The sequence below is a fragment of the Pavona decussata genome, unplaced genomic scaffold (genome assembly GCF_977016875.1).
Source record: "Pavona decussata unplaced genomic scaffold, jaPavDecu1.1 SCAFFOLD_179, whole genome shotgun sequence".
NCBI lineage: Eukaryota > Metazoa > Cnidaria > Anthozoa > Scleractinia > Agariciidae > Pavona > Pavona decussata.
The window spans coordinates 1011610-1033346 of NW_028145589.1; the positions used below are offsets into that span (position 1 = coordinate 1011610).

The following is a 21737-nucleotide window of genomic DNA, read 5'->3' on the forward strand; positions in this document are numbered from 1 at the left end:
GTGTGCAAAAACTGTGTCAAGCCACCTTAAAGTGTTTATGACAAATGTTAATGTTGTTCTCGTATGAAAATCGAAAAAAAAAAAAAAGAATTCCTTATCAATGTTTCTTCCCTACATTTCAGGTGTATAAAAGTGTCCAATTTCACTTCCTGTTGGCAGACTAGCTTTCCTGTATTGATGTCACAGTCCTACTATCCCTCTAAGTCTCTTGTCTAGCACGGTATTGTACCAAACCTTTATACACCTCAAACAGGGGGAAGAAAAATTGATAACAAATTTGGTTTTTCATTTTTCATATGAGAACAACATGACAGCATTAATAACGTTTCGTGATTTTTGCTAATTAGGTGCGTATCATATGATGTCACTAAGCTTATCGGAACACAAGCTTCGTTGATCGGTCAGTCATAAGCTCGTTTCATAGGGCAAGCACATCGAGATTTGATCAAGCAAATAAAAAAAAATTCTGTCAAATACACTTTGAAGGAGCCAAGCCTAGGCTCTTTCTGTTCTTGGTTTGAGATCACAAAGTGACATATTAGAACCGATTTAATCTTATAAGCTCGGAATCTACACACACTCAGGAAATTTTTTAACCAAAACTGAGTACTGTCAGTACTTTAATTTATACATGATACAGTCAATAACCAGTAGAGTGACCTAAAACAAACCAGTTCAGACAATTTAAAACCTTCCTCAACTTTAATAAAACCATGATGCCAGACAATAGTGTTAGCATTTAAACACCTATAACAATATATTATTAACATCCCAAGGTGTTATCTAATTAAAATATACAATTTACACATTACAGAAGGTGTAAAAAAATCTCCTCCTACTTAAAACACCTTTCCTAAACTCTTCACTTATTTCCCAGGAATTGCTCTGCCACAACTTCCCAACAGAAGTCAATAAAAATAACCCACTTTTATTACTAAAATTAATATTAATAAATATTTTTGTGTTTGTAATTAAGCTTTTTTTACTATTTTCCCTGAAAATACATTTTAAACAGTTCGTTGCCACAACTTTAAATCACATATATATTTTGTGAAAATTGTCAACCAATGCATCCAAAATCAAGAAAATCACCATAAACACAAACTTTCAACAAGTACATGTGAAATATTTATTTAGTAAGAGAGGTTTGGAACTTTATTTATAGCAAATGGCAGAAATGACAATGTGACCAGGTTTGCCCTACATTTGCCACTCACTGCTTCATCAGTTCCTCAGTAAACTGAAAAGTCTTGTGTTTAGCATTAAAGACCAGAATTTACATAATTTTCGTCTTTGCACTCAACATTACATGTGCCATTTGTTATAAATGGGATTCTTAATCTCTCTAGTGATAAAACATACCTAATTTATAACCATGCTTTTTAATGATGTTCAAGAGTTACATGTAAAACTATGAAAAAAGAACTGACAGGATTGGGAGAATTTAACAAAATTTGAGGCATATTAAACCTGCATTAGCAAAAAAGGAAGATGATGATATGACTATTGCTAATTTTAGTAAACCGAACCTGGAAAAAAGCACAAGCACTTCAGAGAATGTTCATTTTTATGAGGTGGGCTGGTCAGCGGGTCAGCCGATAGTCAGTGAAAAAATTTCCTCCAAGGAAAAACAAACCCTGTTAATGTCATGTGAAGTGTACACCTTACTTCCTTTTCTATCGCTTTTTCTATCGGGGGGAGTAGATACGAAAAAATGAAATTCAAAGATTTGGGAGAGAGGGAGGGGATGAGTAAAAACTACAGTTGGATGGATAAAATTTAACCAAATTTTACTAAAAAACTGAAAACAGCAAGTAGCAAATACAGTATAAACATTTGTTCATTTCTCCCAAAACTATTTTAATAACATTTTTTATAACAAGTTTTTTGGATTTGTTGTGATTTTATTGTGTATTTAGTTACTATTTAAAAATAAGATCAATGATCAACACACCATTAAAATAATTTTCAATTCACATGCAGCACCCAACACAATGCAGTTGCACATGTACTTTACATAACAACCATAAATGAAACTTTTCTTTGTGAGAAAAAAAAAATACAATTCAACCGCAAGGGCCTCAAACTTTGTGTCAATTATTTTTTTAAACAATGCTCGGTTGAAATACCAAATATTAGCTCACTTCATGCAAAAATAACACTCACAAAGAATTTGAATAAGTTGAGGCCCCATTGTGGACTAAGGTTCCATAATCAATAAGCTTAGGTTACACTACCCAAACAGTAGAAACTTGTCACAACAAGTATCCTCAGAAACCCAGGGACAGTGTCACGTCAGTTGATCATGTCTGCACATTGAAAATATTACTCATAATAATTATTATTGTTGGTACTGTAGGTAATAAAATCTCCTTTTTCTCTCTTCTATATTGTGTTGCAGGTGTTGTTGTAAGTTGTTGTTGATGCTGAAGACAGAAAGAGCCAAATGAATATACTTTCTGCCCCTGGCTTTCCAAGGATATTACTAACTAAGCCCAAGGCTGTTGCCTAAGAAAATTTTCAAGGAGCTCAAAAGGCCAAAACCTGAGAAGTTAGGAGCCCAACATGTGAAGTGTTAGGTGCTGCTGCAAACATTTAGGCGCCCAGAGCAATTTCTCGGGCGCCCCAGGCTACCGGGCTCGTGTTAGGCGGCAGCCTTGTTTCCAAAAACGTCAGTCCAAATAGTCAAAACAAAAAGGGGCCTGGTATTTGGACTCATAAGAGTCACCTGGCAAGTAATTTGTTTTGATTTTTACACACATAATAACAAAATATTATGAGAAAGCAAGTTGACTGTCTAAGGCCATCCACATGAACAAACAAACAAATTAAACATGAAACAGTTAACCTGCAAAAATGTCTGTTGTGGTAACAGTCTCCATGGAATTGCTCAATGACAATAAACTAGAATTAACAAAAAGGTTGAAGGTCTAGTTGAATGATAGAACTAGAATCATAAATCATTACAGCCCTAAAGCAGGGGTTTGTTTGAGTTTTGCAACCCTAAAATGCTTGCGGCGAAGCATAAAGGATCAATGCTCAGATCCAGACAATCTGTACGAACTGCCTTACACAGCATGACAGCCATTGGGTAGAGGAGTGTAAAGCGCTGATGTTTTTACCAAGTAAGACCCCTACCTAGATACCTAAATCCTTGAATGTTGTGCCTAACAAGCATCACAAAATGTACACCAAAAATATTAAACTCTACCTTGGTTTAGTGTATATATTATGCATAATGTACCTTCAAGCAAATAATCTAATCTGTGATACCACAGTGAGTTTATATTACTTCAAAATTAACCTGTAGATAAACCTTTTTTGTTTGTAACTGTACACCATGTACACTAATATAAAAATGTTCATCACTTTAAATATATGATTTAATTAACATTTGTAAATAACTAAAAAATTTCCCTCCTCTTTTGATGTCTTATTTCACAACAAGACAATAAAAATTTATATACACCTTTCAAACAATATTATTCCAGAGTACCACGCAATCATAACTTAAGTTGGAAAAAGAAATTACTAAGTAAACAATGTTTCCCCAAGCATCAAATCCTCTTCCCACCAACAAAATAAATATTCAACTGACATAATTTTTGTAATTTATCTTTTCTTGTTTTGTGGATTCCATGATGTCAAACATCCACGTGACTAGAATTTAGACAACCCTAGGCAGTGTCGTGCCACTGTACTTGGCAGTCACCAAGATGCACGTGTACAGCCAGACACTCGGCAGGCTTTGCTGGACATCATTCCAAGCCTGAAAGTGAAAATTTTTTGGCAGTAATGACTGCTTGCTGTTAAGCAACAAGAAACTAAAAGCAAGCTCACCCTGACTTTAACTTTTCCAGTGATGTGGCATTTGTTACATCACTTTCAGATTTACTTGTTGTGTTTCTCTGTGCCTTAGACTTATGCACAGCTGATCTCCACAACCACCTGACCTTCTTTCTGGTTTCTTCTTCGTTCTCTGCAGCTGATGAGGACTCGCTTTCTGTGGTTGAATCCTGCCTCTTTCCAAACCAGCTTAGTCTTTTTTTGGACTTTCCTGGAGGAGAATCAGATGAGACGCTATTTGTTGTTAGTTCATCTTCTTGTAAGAGTACACCCGACAACAACACATGTTCTAAAGACAGGCGTGCATTTTGTGACGCTGTTAAACCATTCAGCATGGCTTCAGCGTCTAAATTATGCTTTGAGTGACCAGTTTCCACATCAGCAGCTGATGTAGCTCCTGTCTCTGACAAACCGCCACAGTTAACACTACCATGTTCTTGACAACTTAGGTCAACAGATGACTCTTCCCTCTCACTTACATCAGCCACAGGTATTTTAGCAGTCGCAGTGGAATAAGTTGGAGGCAAATCTTCTTTGCTCTCTGCTACAGTGTTTGGGTCTGACATCGTTTTCCAAGGACTTGCACTGGAAGAGATTTTTCTCCCCGAACTGACTCCTGCCACATTAGCGACATTAACAAGAGCTTGTGCTATAGCTGATCCAGTACGAGGACGTGTGCCATTACCCTTCCCAATACCGAACGAGGTTTGTGACATGATCTGAAATCCACAAAGGGATTCTATTTGAGACCATCTGTGCTGCCGTTCCTCAAGTTCATTGGTGACATCGGCAAGGGCTGATCTGTAGATATAAAAAATTCAGAATTGTGTCATGTCATGTCACAAAAATATCAAGGTCTTTTAAAGTATAAAAAGGAACTTCATGTCTACTGCAGTTTGCAAATTTTTTAATTAAAAAGGCAGACAGGTCAACACAAAGAAAAGGTATTAATGACATCATATTCAAAGATGAGGTATAAATATTATTAACAGAAGCTTAGAAATGTTCTTTTGGATAGATAATAAATAATAATAAATATAAAACTTATATTGCGCATATACAATAGAAATATTTTTTCATATGCGCATAACAGCAATAAGATCAAATGAATAAATCGGTTAAAAGCTATCAGAAAAATGTATAAGTAAATCAATTAAAAGCTATGTTTTAAAAGTATGTTTTGAGAGCTTGTTTAAAAGAGGTGAGGATCTGAATGTTTTTTTTTCTGTTCCATAGTTTCGGAGCAGCCGACTGAAAGGCTCGGTCACCAAGCGTAGGTAGCCACCGCGCTTTGGCTGGTACCAACAGAGTTGCATTCCTGGACCTAAGATTATATCTTGACTGGGGAGCGATAGATATATGCCATCCATGATGAAAGTTGTTTAACATCAGGACTGTGTAGATTTTGAGATAAACTTATTAAAGACTGAAGTATGTGACTAATGAAATTTACTTTTAACAAATAATTTATTATTATTAAGTTGAAAATATCATGGTACTGATTGTATAAGACTGACAATAATGTGATTAAAAGGTAATATATTACGAGATAATACAGACCTTGCACTAAGAATCTTCTGGTCAACTTCATCAATAGACAGATCATGGGCGAGGCGAAGGGAACCAATCAAACTAGTGCGCTTCTTCTTTATTCTCTCACACTAATAACACAATTATTTAATGTTACTATTTTAAATTAGCAGCAACACTCAAACCTCTTTTAATTAACACACGACTGTCTGTACCATAGAGCTGTCCATATTACAGTGGTAGAGATTATTTAACATTTTGTTTCATTTGGTTTCTTTTATCAGGAAATCCCCCCCCCCCTCTCCAAAAAAAAAAAAAGAGCACAGTACCCACTAGTCCGAAATAATTTCAGCATTACCCTTTGCATTTTTATACAGCTGGGTAGAGAGTGAATGTAGAGTAGTGGCTTTATAATATTTTCAGGAAAATCATGACAATGAAGAGACGAACCCAGCCTCAAACCAAAGACCCTCTGACCAAAAATTTGATGCATCAACCTATTGACACTACAGTACTATTATGTAAAGTAGATTCTTGCAAACTTGTCTCGAAGGTCTTAGTGATATTCAAAAAGGAGGATGACAGTGAACACCCTGGGACAAGCTGCAGAATACTCCCTGAAATGTGGAGAATTTTGTCATGTCCTTTGACTTGATAAAATTTGGTGGCTGGATGGATACAATATTTAATCGCAGAGAAAGTACAGCAAAGCATTAAACTTTTAATGAGATGGGCATCTGGAAAACTTCTAAATTATTTAATCTTCCAAAATACCCACATTATTTTTTTGAACTTTTACAGTAATTCTGTAGGGAACAACAATGTAATATGTCTTTCCAGACTGACCACTCAGTTTAATTTCTGGTTACTTTGCTATTAAAAACTGAAAGAAAAAAACTTTAATCCCCATGTAAATCAGCTTCACATGCTTGGAAGGGTTATGTATTTAAGAGAATTCTCTAGCATTTTTGGTCAAACTCGCATCTAAAATAGAAAAAAATCTTGCAAAATCAGATGTGAAAATTTCTGGTCATTATAAAGTGCAGTGTAGTTGTAAACTCACAGCCTCTTTTGCCTCCTTCATCTGTTTCAGTGCAACAACTCTTTTCTGTTGGAAGTGTTTAGTTTCTTTATCAAACGTTATCTGCAGCCATTGTTTCAAAACAGACGGTGCCTTCCAGGACTGGTATTCAAGTTCTTTCTCTGCTTTCTTAAGTGCTCGGCGAACCTAAAAATAGTCAAAAACAACAACTGGTGTAAACAATACATTACAGAAATTTCATCACAGTTTTTCTTAAACGTACAACCAGAGGTTTAATATTCATTGTCGGTTAGTACCTTGTGCATGGGATATCTGGGTTCAGTATTTGAGAAACAACGAAAATACTACCTCTTCTGCAAAATACTGTATTCAAAAAGTGTGGTGGCACATGTTAAATTGTTTTACTCTTTGATGTGATACCTATTTGAAGCAGGGGTGTTTATTAAAATTCATAAATAAACAGCTACATTAATTTTATACCTGGGCCAGCTCCTCTTCTGCAAGCTTGAGTTTTTGCATTTGCTCCTCTGTTCCTGTGCGGTCCTCTGACAGCTGCTGTGCTTCACTCTATGAAGAGAAACATGCAAAAAAATGTAAGAGATATGTCTTCATAACCCAAATTGATAAAACATTAATATTGAATTGACAATAATTCCATACAATCAACACAAGGTGACATAATATTACAGTACAACGCACCTTACCATGGCCACCCAACACACTTTTTTTTACAAGTTAGCCAATCAGAATATCATTTTCCTTGTCCATAAAATACAAAACGACATGTTTTCAATACATGTTGTGTTGTATTTTATGAACAAGGAGGATGATATTCTGATTGGCTAACTTGTAAAAAAAATTTGTTGGGTGGACACAGTAAGGTGCGTGGCACTGTAACAGCTGCTGTTTTGGGACACACTACACAGGGGAAGCTTCTGCACAATGACGCTACAAAACAGAGTCGAGATGGTGAGAGGAAGGTCAACCATGCCAGAAACAGGTAGTCTTGGCATGGATGGTTTCATCAACTTGGATCTGAGCAGCCTTATATATAAACATATATACAGGAGAAGGTTGGTCACCCAGTGATAGTGTATAATAATAATAATAATAATAATAATAATACTTTATTTATACACATGACACCAAGGAGCTCCTAAGTGTTTGTTAAAACGTGTACAGGTGTACAAATGTAAAATAATAAAATTGTACAAATGTAAAAGAATAAAATTAATTCAGTTAATTAACAAACACTACCAAAATACTAACTAGCGTATATTGATCACATAGAACAGGATACCCAACTACCATGGAAAGCTGTGCCCAATATTATATGGAGCAGCACAGTGATTGGAAGAAACTCACCCACCGTGAGTGAGTGCTCTATTTAACATTTTATTTTTATTAATCAATAATAACAGTTAATCCAAAAACACAGCATATTGACTTGATTCAGGTGACGTGGCTAAAAGCAAATCAAAGTACAACACCTTGGTCATTTGCAGTTCTTCATTCAGTCTTGCTTCTAAATCAAGTTTCTCTGCAATGGCCATCTGATGATCATCTTCTGCTTTGGCCAATCTAAAATAGCAGGCAATAATGTTATGCCATTAACAGTATAACAGAAAACTGAAATTCTAATTATCTCTGAGATGTTTATTGGCTGTATAATTCACAAATTCAAAGAATGGGATACAAGATGAATAGACTGCAGGCTGCAACAGTTTGATCTTTTCTCATATTTGTAAACTTACTTTTTTTCTCCTGTTTGTGTGTGTGTGTGCGTCCAACCACAACCAGCATATTAAATAATTTGTTTACTGGCAACCTGGCATTTTTAACCCAATGGTTATTTCGGTTTGCCAGTAATCTTGCTTTTCTTTCTTAAAGCTGTTTTAATTTGTTTTAATGTTAATACTTGTAAAAAAAGGGTAATAAAGGCTAGTGTTGTTGTTGTATTATTTTTGTTGCTTAACTTTTCTGTGCTGTTTGATCTAGTAGCTTCTAATATTTGGTCATACAACAATCAACATTCCAGGCTTAAATAACTTTATTTACTGTTCAAGGTTTTCTTTAGCCTCCTTTGCAGACACTCTTGCCCGGGATAGTAAATCGAACTCAATCCGTGGATTGAGTTCGATTGAGTTCGGCAATCGAACGAAATCGAACACCAGACTTTCAGTGAGTTCGATTTGCGAACAAATCGAATTCAATCGAACAAATCGAACTCAATCGAACTAAATCCATCTGATTGTGTTTGATTGAGTTCGGAAACCGAACTCGATCGAACACAATTTAATTGCTTGAGTTCGATTGGCTCTGGTAAACCAAAACAAAGTAAGCCCAAAGCAAGCCCATCAAAGCAGGTTTTTCTTGTGCTTTGTTACAATTTATTCAATAACAGAAGCCCCATTTATAAACTGTCCACGGCAGTTAAGAAAACGGAACAGAATAGAACAAAGCTATCATTATTCCCGCGGGCGTATTCCAAAATTGCAAAAGTACAAGCAAATTACTAAAAAACTTTGCCATCCTTGACGTCAAAGCGGCATTCCTGGTAGCCTTTTTACCACACATTTGAAGCTTACAATCCACAGCGCATCTGCAGCCATTTCTGCGTATTTTCTTCGTTTACGAAAAACATGTGTGCTACACTACTGACTAAAGTAACTCGAGCTTCCAAGATGGTTAGGAATTTTCAATGTTTTCCTGTTTTACACAAATCACGAATTCGAAAATTGAACGTTCGATTTGGTTCAAATGGTTTTTTTTCTTTTCGGTGAGTTCGATTTTGTTCGATTGCCGAACTCAATTGAACTCAATCCACGGATTATGTTCGATTGAGTTCGATTGAAATTTAGTTCGATTGGGTTCGATTTACTATGCCGGGACTCTTGACACTCTTTCAGTGATGCCAACTCTCCCGCTTTAAGCGGGAGACTTATGCATTTTTGCCTCATCTCCCGCTCTCCCACTTTTTACATGGACTATAAATATTGAATACTTAGTGAATTGAACGCTGATTACAGTTTTTTTCTTTTCGTTGAACCGTAAAGAACTGTTGAAATTACGGTAGAACGGTGAAGCCCCCCCCCCCCCCCTCTTTGGCTTGTCAAAAGATTTAATAAATATAATTTTGTTATTATTAAATCAGTTGCAAACTGCATGGGGTTGAGCAATATAATGAAACTAGAAATGCATGAACCTTATTTGTAATTCCTGAAGACCATCCTCAGCTTGTTGCAGTGTTTTCATGTCTATCATCATACGTTCCATTTGCTCTTTTGCTTTGCGTTTCTGTAGCACAGCCACCCAGCAGCCAACAGTTGCAACTATGACAGAAAATGCTACAACAACATCCTTCAAGAGGCTATGACCTGAAACTGACAAAGGAAAGGAAAGATGATCCACAGTGTTACTAGGGTTGACTTTAAGTAACCATGATGGCGATGCCAACAAAATGTCACTTAACAAAGTAAGTTTGCTTTAGTTTGCAATTATTTCATCTTGTTCAACTTGTACAATGCTGGCAAACTGTTCAGGAACAGAGTCAGCAGGAGTGGTTTTCAAGTTAAGACAGTGAATGAAAAATCTGTTGTGTGCTCACATCTTCCACAAAACCTTGAATTTAGTCATTTCATTATGTTATTTGGCCAAGGACAACAAAGAAACATACGTATCAAAATTTATAGCACACTTGTGGGGTGATTACATGTTTTTCTCTTTGGTGAATGATGACAGGTTAACCAATTGGAGGGATGAGAACATAACTGTGTTATGTCAAAGTTTTGGCCAATTTTTCATTTTACTAAAAAAATGCCTGATACATGTAGTTGCATGACTGGCCTTTAATTTAGTCAGAGAACATCAATCTATATTTTTTTGTTGGTTTATGCTAAGTTACGGAGAAAAGCGAGGTCAAAATATCGAGTCAGTGAAAGAAAAGCAAAGAAAGAAGACAAGTGTAATTTCAGCAGATGCTTTGGAGTGAAAAAAAAAGAGTGATGTTCTCTGACTAAATTGAAGGCTACATGAGGAAATTCAGGCACTTTAATTTTGAGTGAACTGAAAAATGTGGCAAAAAATTTGATGTACGACAGTTATACTCTGAATCCTTCATTAATTTTGTTAGTAAGAGTTACAGTTTCTGTTATTGTAATTCCAATTATTCTGATGTTATGTTAACAAAAAATAAGCACACCATCCCTAATAATAAAGCATGCCTCTGCAATAACCATCATCCCTTACTAAGTTACCAAAAGTAAATTAGCATCCCAGGCAATAAACTGAAACATCACAGTAGGCAACATATTAAGTTAAATTTTAATATAACGTTATGAATTTTTTTGGTAGTTCACATACATTCACAAGAACTCCTTACATCCTTGATCCTAGTCTTGCATTACATAACAAATACACTATGAAACTATACTACCTGTAGAATTTAAATTAAAGATTGATGAACATAAACTGGCTTGTTTCCAGATACTATTTGCAACAGAACATTCTATAAAGCGCTTTACAGAAAAAGGAATCTGAAGATTGTAAAAAGGACATCACAAGGAAATAACATCCCAAAAAGAACCATATTTTTAAAATAGTAACTAAGGGGTGAAGAGTCATAGATTAGATATTTTTTTGAGAAAAGAACATCACAAAACCACACCCTTTAAACACCTACCAACACAACTATTATAATACTTAAACCATTTTCACGATCAAACCTTTTCAACAAAATTTCCACAGTTTACTTTCAAATAGCAAGCATTTTGTATGCCAAAGAACCCAGGGATTAAAAAACGTTGTCTGATAAATATGACATAATTTCATTTGCAGATTTATAAAGGAAACAAATAAAAGCATTTTAGAAAATTGCAGCAGCTTTAAGGCAGACCAAGTTAGAAGACTTGCTTACTTGGTGGTCCAAAGAGAACAATGTCCATTGCTCGTAAACCTATCTTCTTGCGATGTTTTGGATCCTTAATTCCCAGTTCGTTCTGCAGCAAACCATTCTCCTCAATAGCCAGCCTGCACATCACAAATGAGTGTTTGACAATTCTGCTAATTTATTACAAAACACACAAGCCAAAACTACCCCAAATATGGAATATAGCTTCACTAAATGTGTAACTTTGTAGCTTAATTATGCATTAAAATTACAAATTATTGCATATCACATGGGGAACAATTACCATAAAATAAAGAAATACAATTTATAATAAATAAAACTACTGTCAGAAATATTAACTAAAGGTATACACACTAAGAAGTTTCTTGGAAGAAGAAATCATTATACGTCTCAAATGTATTTAGGAAAAGGTGAAGGATTCAACTATTTTTGCTGGCTAAAGGATACAATGCTTTGAAACTTAATCCTTAGGTGTCTCAAAACTTGCTCATATTGACAAGGTGTCAACTGAAGGTGTAGGGAGATTTGAGAATTCAACCAATTTTTAACAGTGAAGCCACCTGTTGAAGAAGTTTTTTGATCATTAAACATGCAATTTTTGTTCCCATTTGTTCCATATCCAGATGGATAGAACTCAGTTGTAACTGAATAATACTGAGAAAAGTTCGAAGCTAATTATATTGTTTAACATCAAAAGCTTTTTACAGTAGAGACACTCAGCTACTTACAGTTACTTACAGTAGAACAAATTATCGACAAAAACTATGGATCCTTTCAGTTATAGTTCAGTTTAAGAAAATTGAGAAAGAAAATTAATGAATACAGTGTATCTCCTTTTATTAATATTAATTTTTTAAAGGTAAAACATGGAGTAGACTGATACAATGTAGAAGTCAGTTTTTTGTAGCTTGCATGTCATGCCATGAATCAGTCAGAAGTGTAAACAAATGGAACACACAATAATTGCGGAATATGTCATATTAATACAAAATATTATTGAAAAGTTTTAACAGTAATGCAATAAATTGAGAAATTTACTCTGGAAATACTAAATAATATTATTTTTTTTTTGTTTGTAGCGGATGCTTTAGACAAAAGTTATTATGACAAGTGAAATAAGTTTTGCCTGACCAAGCTAAAATACAGCCATTATTCATTAAAGCATCAATCATTCATATTTAATAAGCATCAAAAACATTTAATTTAACATTCATTATTTTGTTCTTCATATACTCACTGCTGGGGTGTTTGTCATTATCAAATAAAAATACTGAAAAAATCCAGTAATTAAAATTAATGCAACAACACATATTTTGTTAAATTGTGTAATTTCATGGTGTTTGGAAAAAGCATATAAATAAAATACAAGTCAGACCATTCAACATGAACCCCTACTGCAATATTAGTAGCTGAAATATGGGCTCTTTTCAGCTCTAATTTTTCCATATACATTCATGTACAAAAAAACTCTCCAATATTATTTTGCGCCAGTTCTAAGCTGAAGGAACTAAAAGTGCCCATATCTTAGCCAAGAGCTGCAACATGGAGTTCATTTTTGGTGAGTAGATGTTTCCTACAGTTACGAGAAGTACTTTTTCCAAATACTGGTACATCATGAAATCCAACAATATCATAAATTCAATTTTTTTTGTGACACTTCGCCAAGTAGCTCTGACTACTTTTTAAAAGAAGAATTAATACTGAAAAGGAAAAATTCTCTGCCATATTAACTTCCACCCAGACAAGCAAGTCAGAGTTGTCAAAATATCAACAGAAGACCTCCTCAGTACCAATTACATAAATTATCGTTATTGGATAGAAACAAGTACCAGAGAGCTACTAAAAAATAATATTGAAATGCTAATGTTATTAACATTTTTCTCATCTAATAGGCCATTTTCGTAATGGCGACATTTTATCAACTACCAGAATTCATTTAGTTTTCCTTTTCAAATTCAAATTTTGTAATCCCAGTGGACAGCAAAGAACGATAGCTCTAATTAGCACGAGAAAACAAAAACCAGAAGGATTCTGGTAGATGTAGTAAAATGATGCCATGGTGAAAATGTCCCATTCCTCAACTGATGTCAAATAATTTCTAATTTTATGTGCAGCCAATGTGTGCAGCATTTTTGGTACGGAGACAAAAACTGGAGTATGACACAAACTTCAATGCTTCCTATTGTAATAAAATCACCAGGAATCACATGAAGCTATCAGTTTTTAACAACGGTTGACCCACAGGGATAAAAAAATAACATAAAATTATTTTTTTAAACAAAGTTTTTCTGTAAATTTCTTTTACCGTGGTATAACTGATCCATTGATAGCTGAGTTGCTAAAGACTTCAGCATATTGTGGAAGACGGACAGAATTTATCAACCAGTCAACAACGTCTTTGCTGGTCCACTTGTGAACTGCAAGTCAAGATGTGAAATGAACTGCCAAAATTAATTACAGGATCGTGAGCACAGTAATGGTTAGTTGTAGTCAGTCAACTATGACTATAATGTTCCAGTTCATCTGAAATAGTCTGTTCCTTAGGCTGGGACGCATTAGCAACAAGATGCTTAAACAATCAATCTGCCTTAAGTATTCTATAAGTTGCATACAGTCAAACCTCTTTATTACGGACACCAAAGGGACAGGGATAAGTGTCCACATTATAGAGGTGTCCGTATTAAAGAGGTGTCCGTAAGGAGAGGTTCCACTGTAATTGCTTCAAGTTTCATGCTTGCCGTTTGATTGTGCATCTTGTTCATGTTACACTAGATGTACTTGACATCACAGGCACATGCAATCTACATGTATTAGCTAATATTATTCGTTAATTTTAATCACTTTCTTGTAAATATCTAACTTTTACTAGTACAATATTTTATTAGTGTCCCCAATTAGTCTACCTAGCCTAAATACATCCACACTTTAATAAAGGTTTTACTTACTTACTTACTTATTATAATAATAGTTACTCTTTGTCACATGCTAGTTTTAAAGTATTAAGGTGGCCGAACACAGTTTGCGCGCGCTTTACAGATTCTGCTAGTGATGCTATTAAGCGCGCACTAGGGTTGTGCTACGCAAATACGGTGGTCGATAAAGTGATCCCTCAATTTCACATGAAATGGATAATAAAGTTAAGTTTTGATTCTAAATAACTAAGTTTCTCGTTTCTGGACTCTTTTTCTTTTCTTTCCGAGCAAAAACTAAATCCCCAAGACCTTGTGCATGCTTTTCATCTTTGCCATGAAACTCAATTAAAGCCACGCATGCGCATTTGACCAAAAAATTGCGACTGGTTGTTTTCGTGGAAATGAACTGTTTTCTAAGGAACCGCTCATTAGAATTTCGTGAAATTTGGCATGAAAATAGTTCCCTAAAAGCATAAGTCGCCTACAAAGAGAAACCAAAATCTAACAGAGGGTATCTTCACAAAACATTAAAATGCAAAATCAATATTTACAGGAGATCTCTCTGTTAAAATTACTTGAAAATAGTGCAACCGTGTCAGCGTTTTGTGAGCTTTCCTGAATACAAAAAATGGAAAAAATCTAATGAGTACATTTTCTAAAAATAAAGGAAACCTACTATTTATGGACGTTTAATAGTTTGCTGCGTTGCCATGGAAACGGTACTTAGTTCAACAAGATGTATGAAAATACATTCTTTCTTAGTTAGTCTTACACCATACCAATTTTGGGCGTCCAGAAGTACATAGTTTCCAAATAACGCCTTCTAACACCTGTACACTTAAAAACTGTATTCGGCCACCTTAACTGTCATGCTGGCAGTCAAACAGCTGGTTGCCCCAGCTTATCTTTGTATACTGTAAACTGACCACTACTCCTCCCATCACTAGCACAAGTTACAAACATTAAGGGAGATATTATTAATCCAAGTATCTAAAGTAAGTATCTCCAACAACAGTCTCAGCAGAAAGCATAAATATAGACAAGAAGGTGAACTGTGATCAATAAAAAAATAATTTGCAGGATCATCTGTATTATTGCCACTACGGACTTGATCAAATATTTTAAGGCCTTCAATATAATACGGTATAATTTTTATTTTTAAAGTATTATTAATAAAGAAAAAAACATTTTGACAATTATTACAAAAGAATTAAAACCCAGGTATGACGTCAAGTTCTCCCAATCTAAGGAAGGTCCTGTAAAACTGAGACTAAAAAAATGAATTTAAAGGTCTCCAAAGTCAACTTGTCTAGTGTATATTGTAAGGGGAACGTTTATATCTAAACAATAAAACACTTATAAATAGAGAAACTGCAAACTATAATTCTGACCTTCGCTTTGAACCCAGCTTTGCCAAAGTTCGTCCACAGAGATAAGGTCATCATTACCATGATGATGAAAATGTGAATGTCGGTCTTCATCAGTAACTTGTAATTCATCACGCATAAACTGTAATTCAATAAAATTGAAAGAAAAAACAAGTATGTAATTTTAACATCATTGGCGTGGACACTACTAACAGTACATATTGCCCAGTTATCAGCTTAGAAAAAAATCAACTAAAGGCAATATTAATATTAATTTACTGAACACTCAAAAACATGTTTGGTCCACTCTTGGAATTTCTGATGTACATCTCTATCATCTTAATTAATTCTTGTCCAAAAAACCAGAATTACCATTGTCGTGCAACCTCAGCTGTACCACAAACACTTTATTTTATTTTACAGGTAAAAAATGGCAAAAAAGTTGCACTTGCAGCAAATGAAAATGAATACATGTGTTTCCAAAATTCACAAAATTGAAATGATTTTGGTTGTAGCCTGTGCAGCAAGCATTTCTGTAACCAGGGGTTTTCTGCGTTTTTCAGTTTTTGACTGAACAAAAGTTAGGATGAGAGTAAAAAATGAGAGGAAAAAGGGGAGAGGTGAGGGGAGAGATGAAATTCTTTCCTATGAACACCATGACTTTGAAAAACCTGTTTGCCTAATTGTACCAGGTTTCTGATTGGCATGACACAGTAACTTTGATTGACATTACCACTAGTCAGGGCAGAGGATTTCATTTGAGTATGACTCAGATAAACTGCCATACTGAAGGGATCAACAAACTGCCCTTCAAAAAAAGCATGACCAAAAGTCTTGAAATGTTCACAATGGCCTGTTGCGAAGCTTGACAGCCACATAAAAAGTTCTAACTAAAGGTTTTGAAGTTTAATTACTAACAGGATCTGGCATATTTGATGAGCTTTGGGTCTCCAAGCTTTGCTAGAGCAGTGGGGATTTTTATCAGCTAGGAGACTTTTGCACTCCTAAATTACCATCATTGGTTGGCAAGAAAAAGAGACTTAACTTGCCCCTCTGGATTTAAAGAGACGGACAATAATTAGACCGAGGTACTATTCTTAGAAGTTCATGAGAGAAGAGTCACACAGACGAGATTTTTACTCCACTTGATTAATACTCATAATTTCCACATGCCTGGGATGGCATAACAATTTCCATGTAACCCCAAACAAGCAAATGCAAGAGTGGATGTTCTCGTAAAGAGAACAATGCAAATCTGGCTGCTTTGTTGTATCCACTTTAGTGAAAAGCTCTCACATTGAGGAGGTGTTTCTCAAAATTGTGAGATTTGTAGACTTGTAAGCATTTTCTGAAAGTTGTTCCAAGCGTCCCCTCCCCTCCTTCAATCAGTTTTTGTTGGACTGGTGATCAACAAAATTGCACGGAAATGTGTACTTGCTATGCGGGCTTTTTTCAATTACTAGCTAAGTTTTCCTTTGATGTCAAAACACATCCTCTATCTTACCTTCAATCAATTTAAATTTCATTATTTGAGAACTAATTCACCAGCAATTTTAGAGGATGAAGCCAGCTTCAACAAGACAATCAGTTGTCTTCCCAGAAATGACAGCAAATGGACAAGTTGTTATCTTTTTATTCTGACACTGAAATAAGTGACCAGAGTAAAAGCATGACAAACTGTCACTTCAACTTATTCAAAAGATTTATTTGCTGGAACTGTTACAAACCTAGTTTTTGATCACATGGAGTATATGAGGTTTTTAATAAGGAAATAATGGTTCTGTTATTAATTTAAATTCAAGTGATCTGCAATATGATGACATAAAAATTAATAAGAACCAAGCTTGTTCTGTGACTACTGATAAACCTGTGTAGTTTATACAGTTAAAAGAACTGACATGTGATTGGTCAAACATAGAATAACAAAAATATAAAGGGTGTTGATGGTTTTCTTAGTTTACCCATAAATATCTCAATTTATTTTAAAAACTACACAAATTTTTTACACACTATATTCTAACCTCATTTGATTCACTCAGGTCAACTTTGCCATTCGCGTCATCGTCCAAGTGCGAATGTATTTTGGTGACTGCATCAAAGTTCAACTTCTCACTTTCAGACAAATTTACTTGACCTAGAAAACAAATCAGAAAACTAAGACAAGGGTGTGGGGGCTTTTTGTTGGGGGCCGAGTAGTCCAAACTCAGATTTTTTAATCGAAAAAGGATTTTTAACAAAAATTCAAAAATATGAACCCATAGAGTACACATTTCAAGTGAATTTATCAGGTCAAAATGAATCATATCCGGACCAAGCTTTCTTTTGGCCAGGGGTGGGAAGGGGGGGGGGGGGCATGAATCTGTTCCCTTCATAACTTTGCAAGTATAAAAGCTATGACAGTGAGACTTGGATGATAGATACTACATCCAAAGATGTTTCCTTTGAAGTCCGCAATGCGAAGTGATGACGTCATATGGCATGTTTATTAGGTCATAATTGCCAAATGGCAGCCATCTTGGATTTCCCCAAAGCTTCAGGAAAGCACCAAAATTGCGGAGTGTAAAGTAATCAAAACTAATAAAGGAACACTAACATGAACTAAAAACATAAAAGTCACAGGAAGAAAAGTGATTTTTATTCATTTTAAAAAGGAATTTTCTGTTTTCTGAAAAAACTGCCTGTCAAAAATTGGTTGCCATGGTAACATCAAAGTCAATCAACACTCACCGACCACCACACATTCTTCCCAGATAAATTTGTGAAAATGCCCTAAAGTTTCAGGGCATTTGCTCAAAATAATATTAAAAATGTTATTCAGGTTCAAAGTCGCTGCAGGCAGAATCTGCCCCCACACCTCCCCTCAAGAATCATGGTCTGAGCAATATTTTAGGAAACGATTTGAAAAACCTTTTATCTGATAAGGGGTGTTCATTGCAAATTTGTCTTCACTAAAAAACATTGGTATTATGAAAACAAAACTTTAAAATAGCCAAGCTTTCATTGTCGTACCTTATTTTTACGCGGGATGCCCTGAAGGGGCATACCGTGTCTAAAAACGGGTCGATTTCTTTTTTTTTTTTTTTTCTTCCTCGTAGTCACAAATCGGTACATTAATTTATTCATTAAACTCTCCCCTCTCCTACTCGGGATGTAATGTTCTGATTGTCTTCAACAACAGCAGGCCAATCAACATCCATTCTTGTCGCTTTAATCGCGAGGGAGGGGCCCCACTCAACCCTACCGGTGTGCCGTCAACGCATCATTTGATATATTTATTAAGGACGGATTAAATTGTCGCGCCATATTGTTAACATGTTCTGGACTCAAGTGTGCCGTTTTCAAACGGAAATTTCACCATTTTGAAGCGGTGAATCGAAAGAATAACTTTTAAGAAGCACCCGACATTTAAAACGGTGGAAATCGGTGAGTTCCTGGCGAAGGAATCGTGCTTTGTTTGACAGTCTTAGACCACGACGCGAGACTAAAAAGAGGTCATTGAAAAGCTTACATTATCGTAATGGAATTTCACACATTTCCGGTAATAGTCTGAGTCGCGTAACACAAGGTAAATAACGTAACGCGATCGTCGTGACTCAAACTATTCCATTAGCAAGGATAGTTTTATCAATCGGCGAAGCATACAGTTGGAATAAATGAATCAGCCCCAGCATCACGCGTAATGCCAGTATAGCAGGCATCTTGTTGTTTGTAAAATGCCTCTTGAAGCATTTACCAGTCATGACAATTTTATTTGCGTAACAATTTTACGCTTATGGGTGATTTGACTGAAAGAAGCAATTTTATGGAACAGATTAACTTGATATTTGCAATTCCTTTCAGGAGAATGCTTGAGAAAGTTTTATTTTGTACAGTTCCAGTAATGATTCTGTACACATCCATCCTGACAAAAAAATGAGTATGACACAAACTTCAATGCTTCCTCTTGTAATAAATGATCCTTTTTTCAGATTTCCATTTTTTTTTTGCTGGCAAAGAATCCACATGATCACAAATTCAATTTTGGATTCTTCCAAAAAACACAGCCATGACCTCAGGCATTGAGCAACTACAGTTGAGTTTAATGTAAACTGTAGCCATAGAAATGGTAAAATTAATCTAGACCAGGTCACTCTCAGACTACCTCGGCATCCTACATCTGTCAGATGCTTAGAAATCCATAAAGGCACAAACTAGTTTTCGTAGCAAGCTGCCACGATCTGTGCATCTTGTTTATGTGATTTTGAATCTATAACAAAGGTCACCTGCCTACAACAGTTTTAAGTAAAACACTCATAACCTATTTATGATTTTGAGGACGGTGCCTACTATTGTTACTGTGCATACGTTCTGCGCATCTCAAGATACTCGGGTTTCCAATGGGTGGTGCCTACTAACAGAGGGATAATTTTGCAGGGTTTAAAACTATACGGAGAAAGCAGAACTTAGCAAATGCTTTTGGTATCTCAAAGGAAAATTAGGGGTAACCATGCATTTTTCAGAGATAATTAAGCTTCAATTTAGGAAAAAAATCCCATACATTGCTTTATATTTTGGCACTTTTTAGAGATATTATTGCTTAATTATCTCTCAAAAATGCGTGGGGCCTTGCTAAGACCTGTTTTTCCCGCATAGTCATAAGCCGCACAAAAATACTTTGGTATTAGTAGGCACCGTCCTTAAATCTATAAAAGTCCATACTCTGTTCAGCAATACACCCCAGTAAAAGCTATTTCTGGGAGTGCACCTCCCCTTCCCTCCCCTCCCCTCCCCTCTCCCAGGCACATCACCATGAAAACATCCCTCTCTCTCAAAATATTAATGTAAAATTAAAAATGCAAATTTAATTTATACAGAAAAGGCAAAGTTCAGTTTTAACCAATTTCACTCCTGCTCAGGCTATGAAACATCTTAAATAATTTATTATCACCAGAAAAACCAAGCTTACAGTATAAACAAGCCATGTTTTGAGCAACGACAAGATTTCTTCCATTTTTATTTTGATTTTGTTAAATTTTGAATTCTAATTAGACGTAAAAACAAAATAAACAAATCGACGGGATAACAGCTGGGAATTAATTTTTTGTGTACACTGACGGATTTGCAAGGCAAATTCTGAACTACAGTCAAGTTTACCAGCAAGATTACTTAAAAAATTTCCACAATTCTTTCAAATCGTGTCACATTAAACAAACATATCTTAGCTTCCTAAGCTCTGATGATATGCTTTATCTACTCCGATAATAAATTAAAATATAGCTTTCAATAAACAAAACTAAACCTGTCAAGTAAATACAGAGTCAGAATTACCTGTCCAATTAAAACACACCAAGTCACACATTTACATTGATGACTCCCTTGTGCTTCGAAACTAAAACATTTCAACTATGCTTCGTGAAAACAGCCTTGGAGACTGTTAAAACAAAAAATCTATACCATATTGTTATAAAGGGTTATGTAGTAAAAATCCACTGTAATGGATTGACAATATTTTTACTGCACCATAACCGTGGTAAACTTTCAAATATAAGCTTCACCAATAATGGCAAAATACGCAAACATTTTAACAAACAGCAGTTGCGGCCGATCGAAGGAGGAAGAATTTATGCACAAGGGTAAACCCAAGTGTATGTGTCTGACAACGTTAAGCTTAGGTTACTGCAAACCACCGGCCCGAGATTAAGCTTAAGCTTATTTTCAATTTTTTTTTTCAAAACTTTGCGGCTTACCAGTCAACGTTTGACCACGACCTTCTCTGGGGGTACCAGTTATCATCAGCTCAGCCAATAAAATATAAAAAAATCCAGATATTGCCATCTTTCTCCGATGATATCAGCCTTCCTATCGAGTATTTTTGAGCGAAAGGCCGCGTCTATGGCTGCGCTCCATGTCAACTTGCGTCCACCATATTCTTGTGCTGACTCGTTTTGGTGACTCGTGTTGACTGGTTCATTCGGATGCGAAGGAATGAAACCGCCAATTATCGTACTAGTTCGGAAATGTTCGGGAAAATTGCTTCCACGTTTTGTTTTCGTTCTAAATTGAGCGATTGACCTTTCATCGACAAAGTAATGAATTTAGAAAATTACAAAATAGCTTTCAGAGATACTTTTATCTCAAGAACTTCCTCTCAG

General features: G+C 35.4%; 1 protein-coding gene across 1 annotated transcript; it reads right to left on the bottom strand.

Moving 5' to 3' along the window:
- Positions 1-683: 683 nt before the first annotated feature.
- LOC146463338 (stromal interaction molecule 1-like) lies at positions 684-21725 on the bottom strand. Its single transcript, XM_085084591.1, has 11 exons — positions 21333-21725; positions 17628-17740; positions 15631-15748; positions 13633-13744; positions 11334-11446; positions 9624-9801; positions 7909-7999; positions 6899-6985; positions 6440-6604; positions 5407-5507; positions 684-4647 (listed from the first exon to the last, which is right to left on the bottom strand). Exons 1-11 carry the CDS (start codon positions 21418-21420, stop codon positions 3837-3839), a joined length of 1977 nt encoding a protein of 658 aa, XP_084940717.1. The 5' UTR covers positions 21421-21725; the 3' UTR covers positions 684-3836.
- Positions 21726-21737: the final 12 nt, after the last annotated feature.

Excerpts from the sequence above, each read along its gene's own strand:
- LOC146463338 (XM_085084591.1), bottom strand. The coding sequence starts at position 21,420 with ATGGCAATATCTGGATTTTTTTATATTTTATTGGCTGAGCTGATGATA. Across the intron at positions 6,986-7,908 it reads AAGAACTGCAAATGACCAAG|AGTGAAGCACAGCAGCTGTC; the intron begins GTGTTGTACTTT and ends TTCTCTTCATAG. Across the intron at positions 4,648-5,406 it reads CAGAAGATTCTTAGTGCAAG|ATCAGCCCTTGCCGATGTCA; the intron begins GTCTGTATTATC and ends TTATATCTACAG.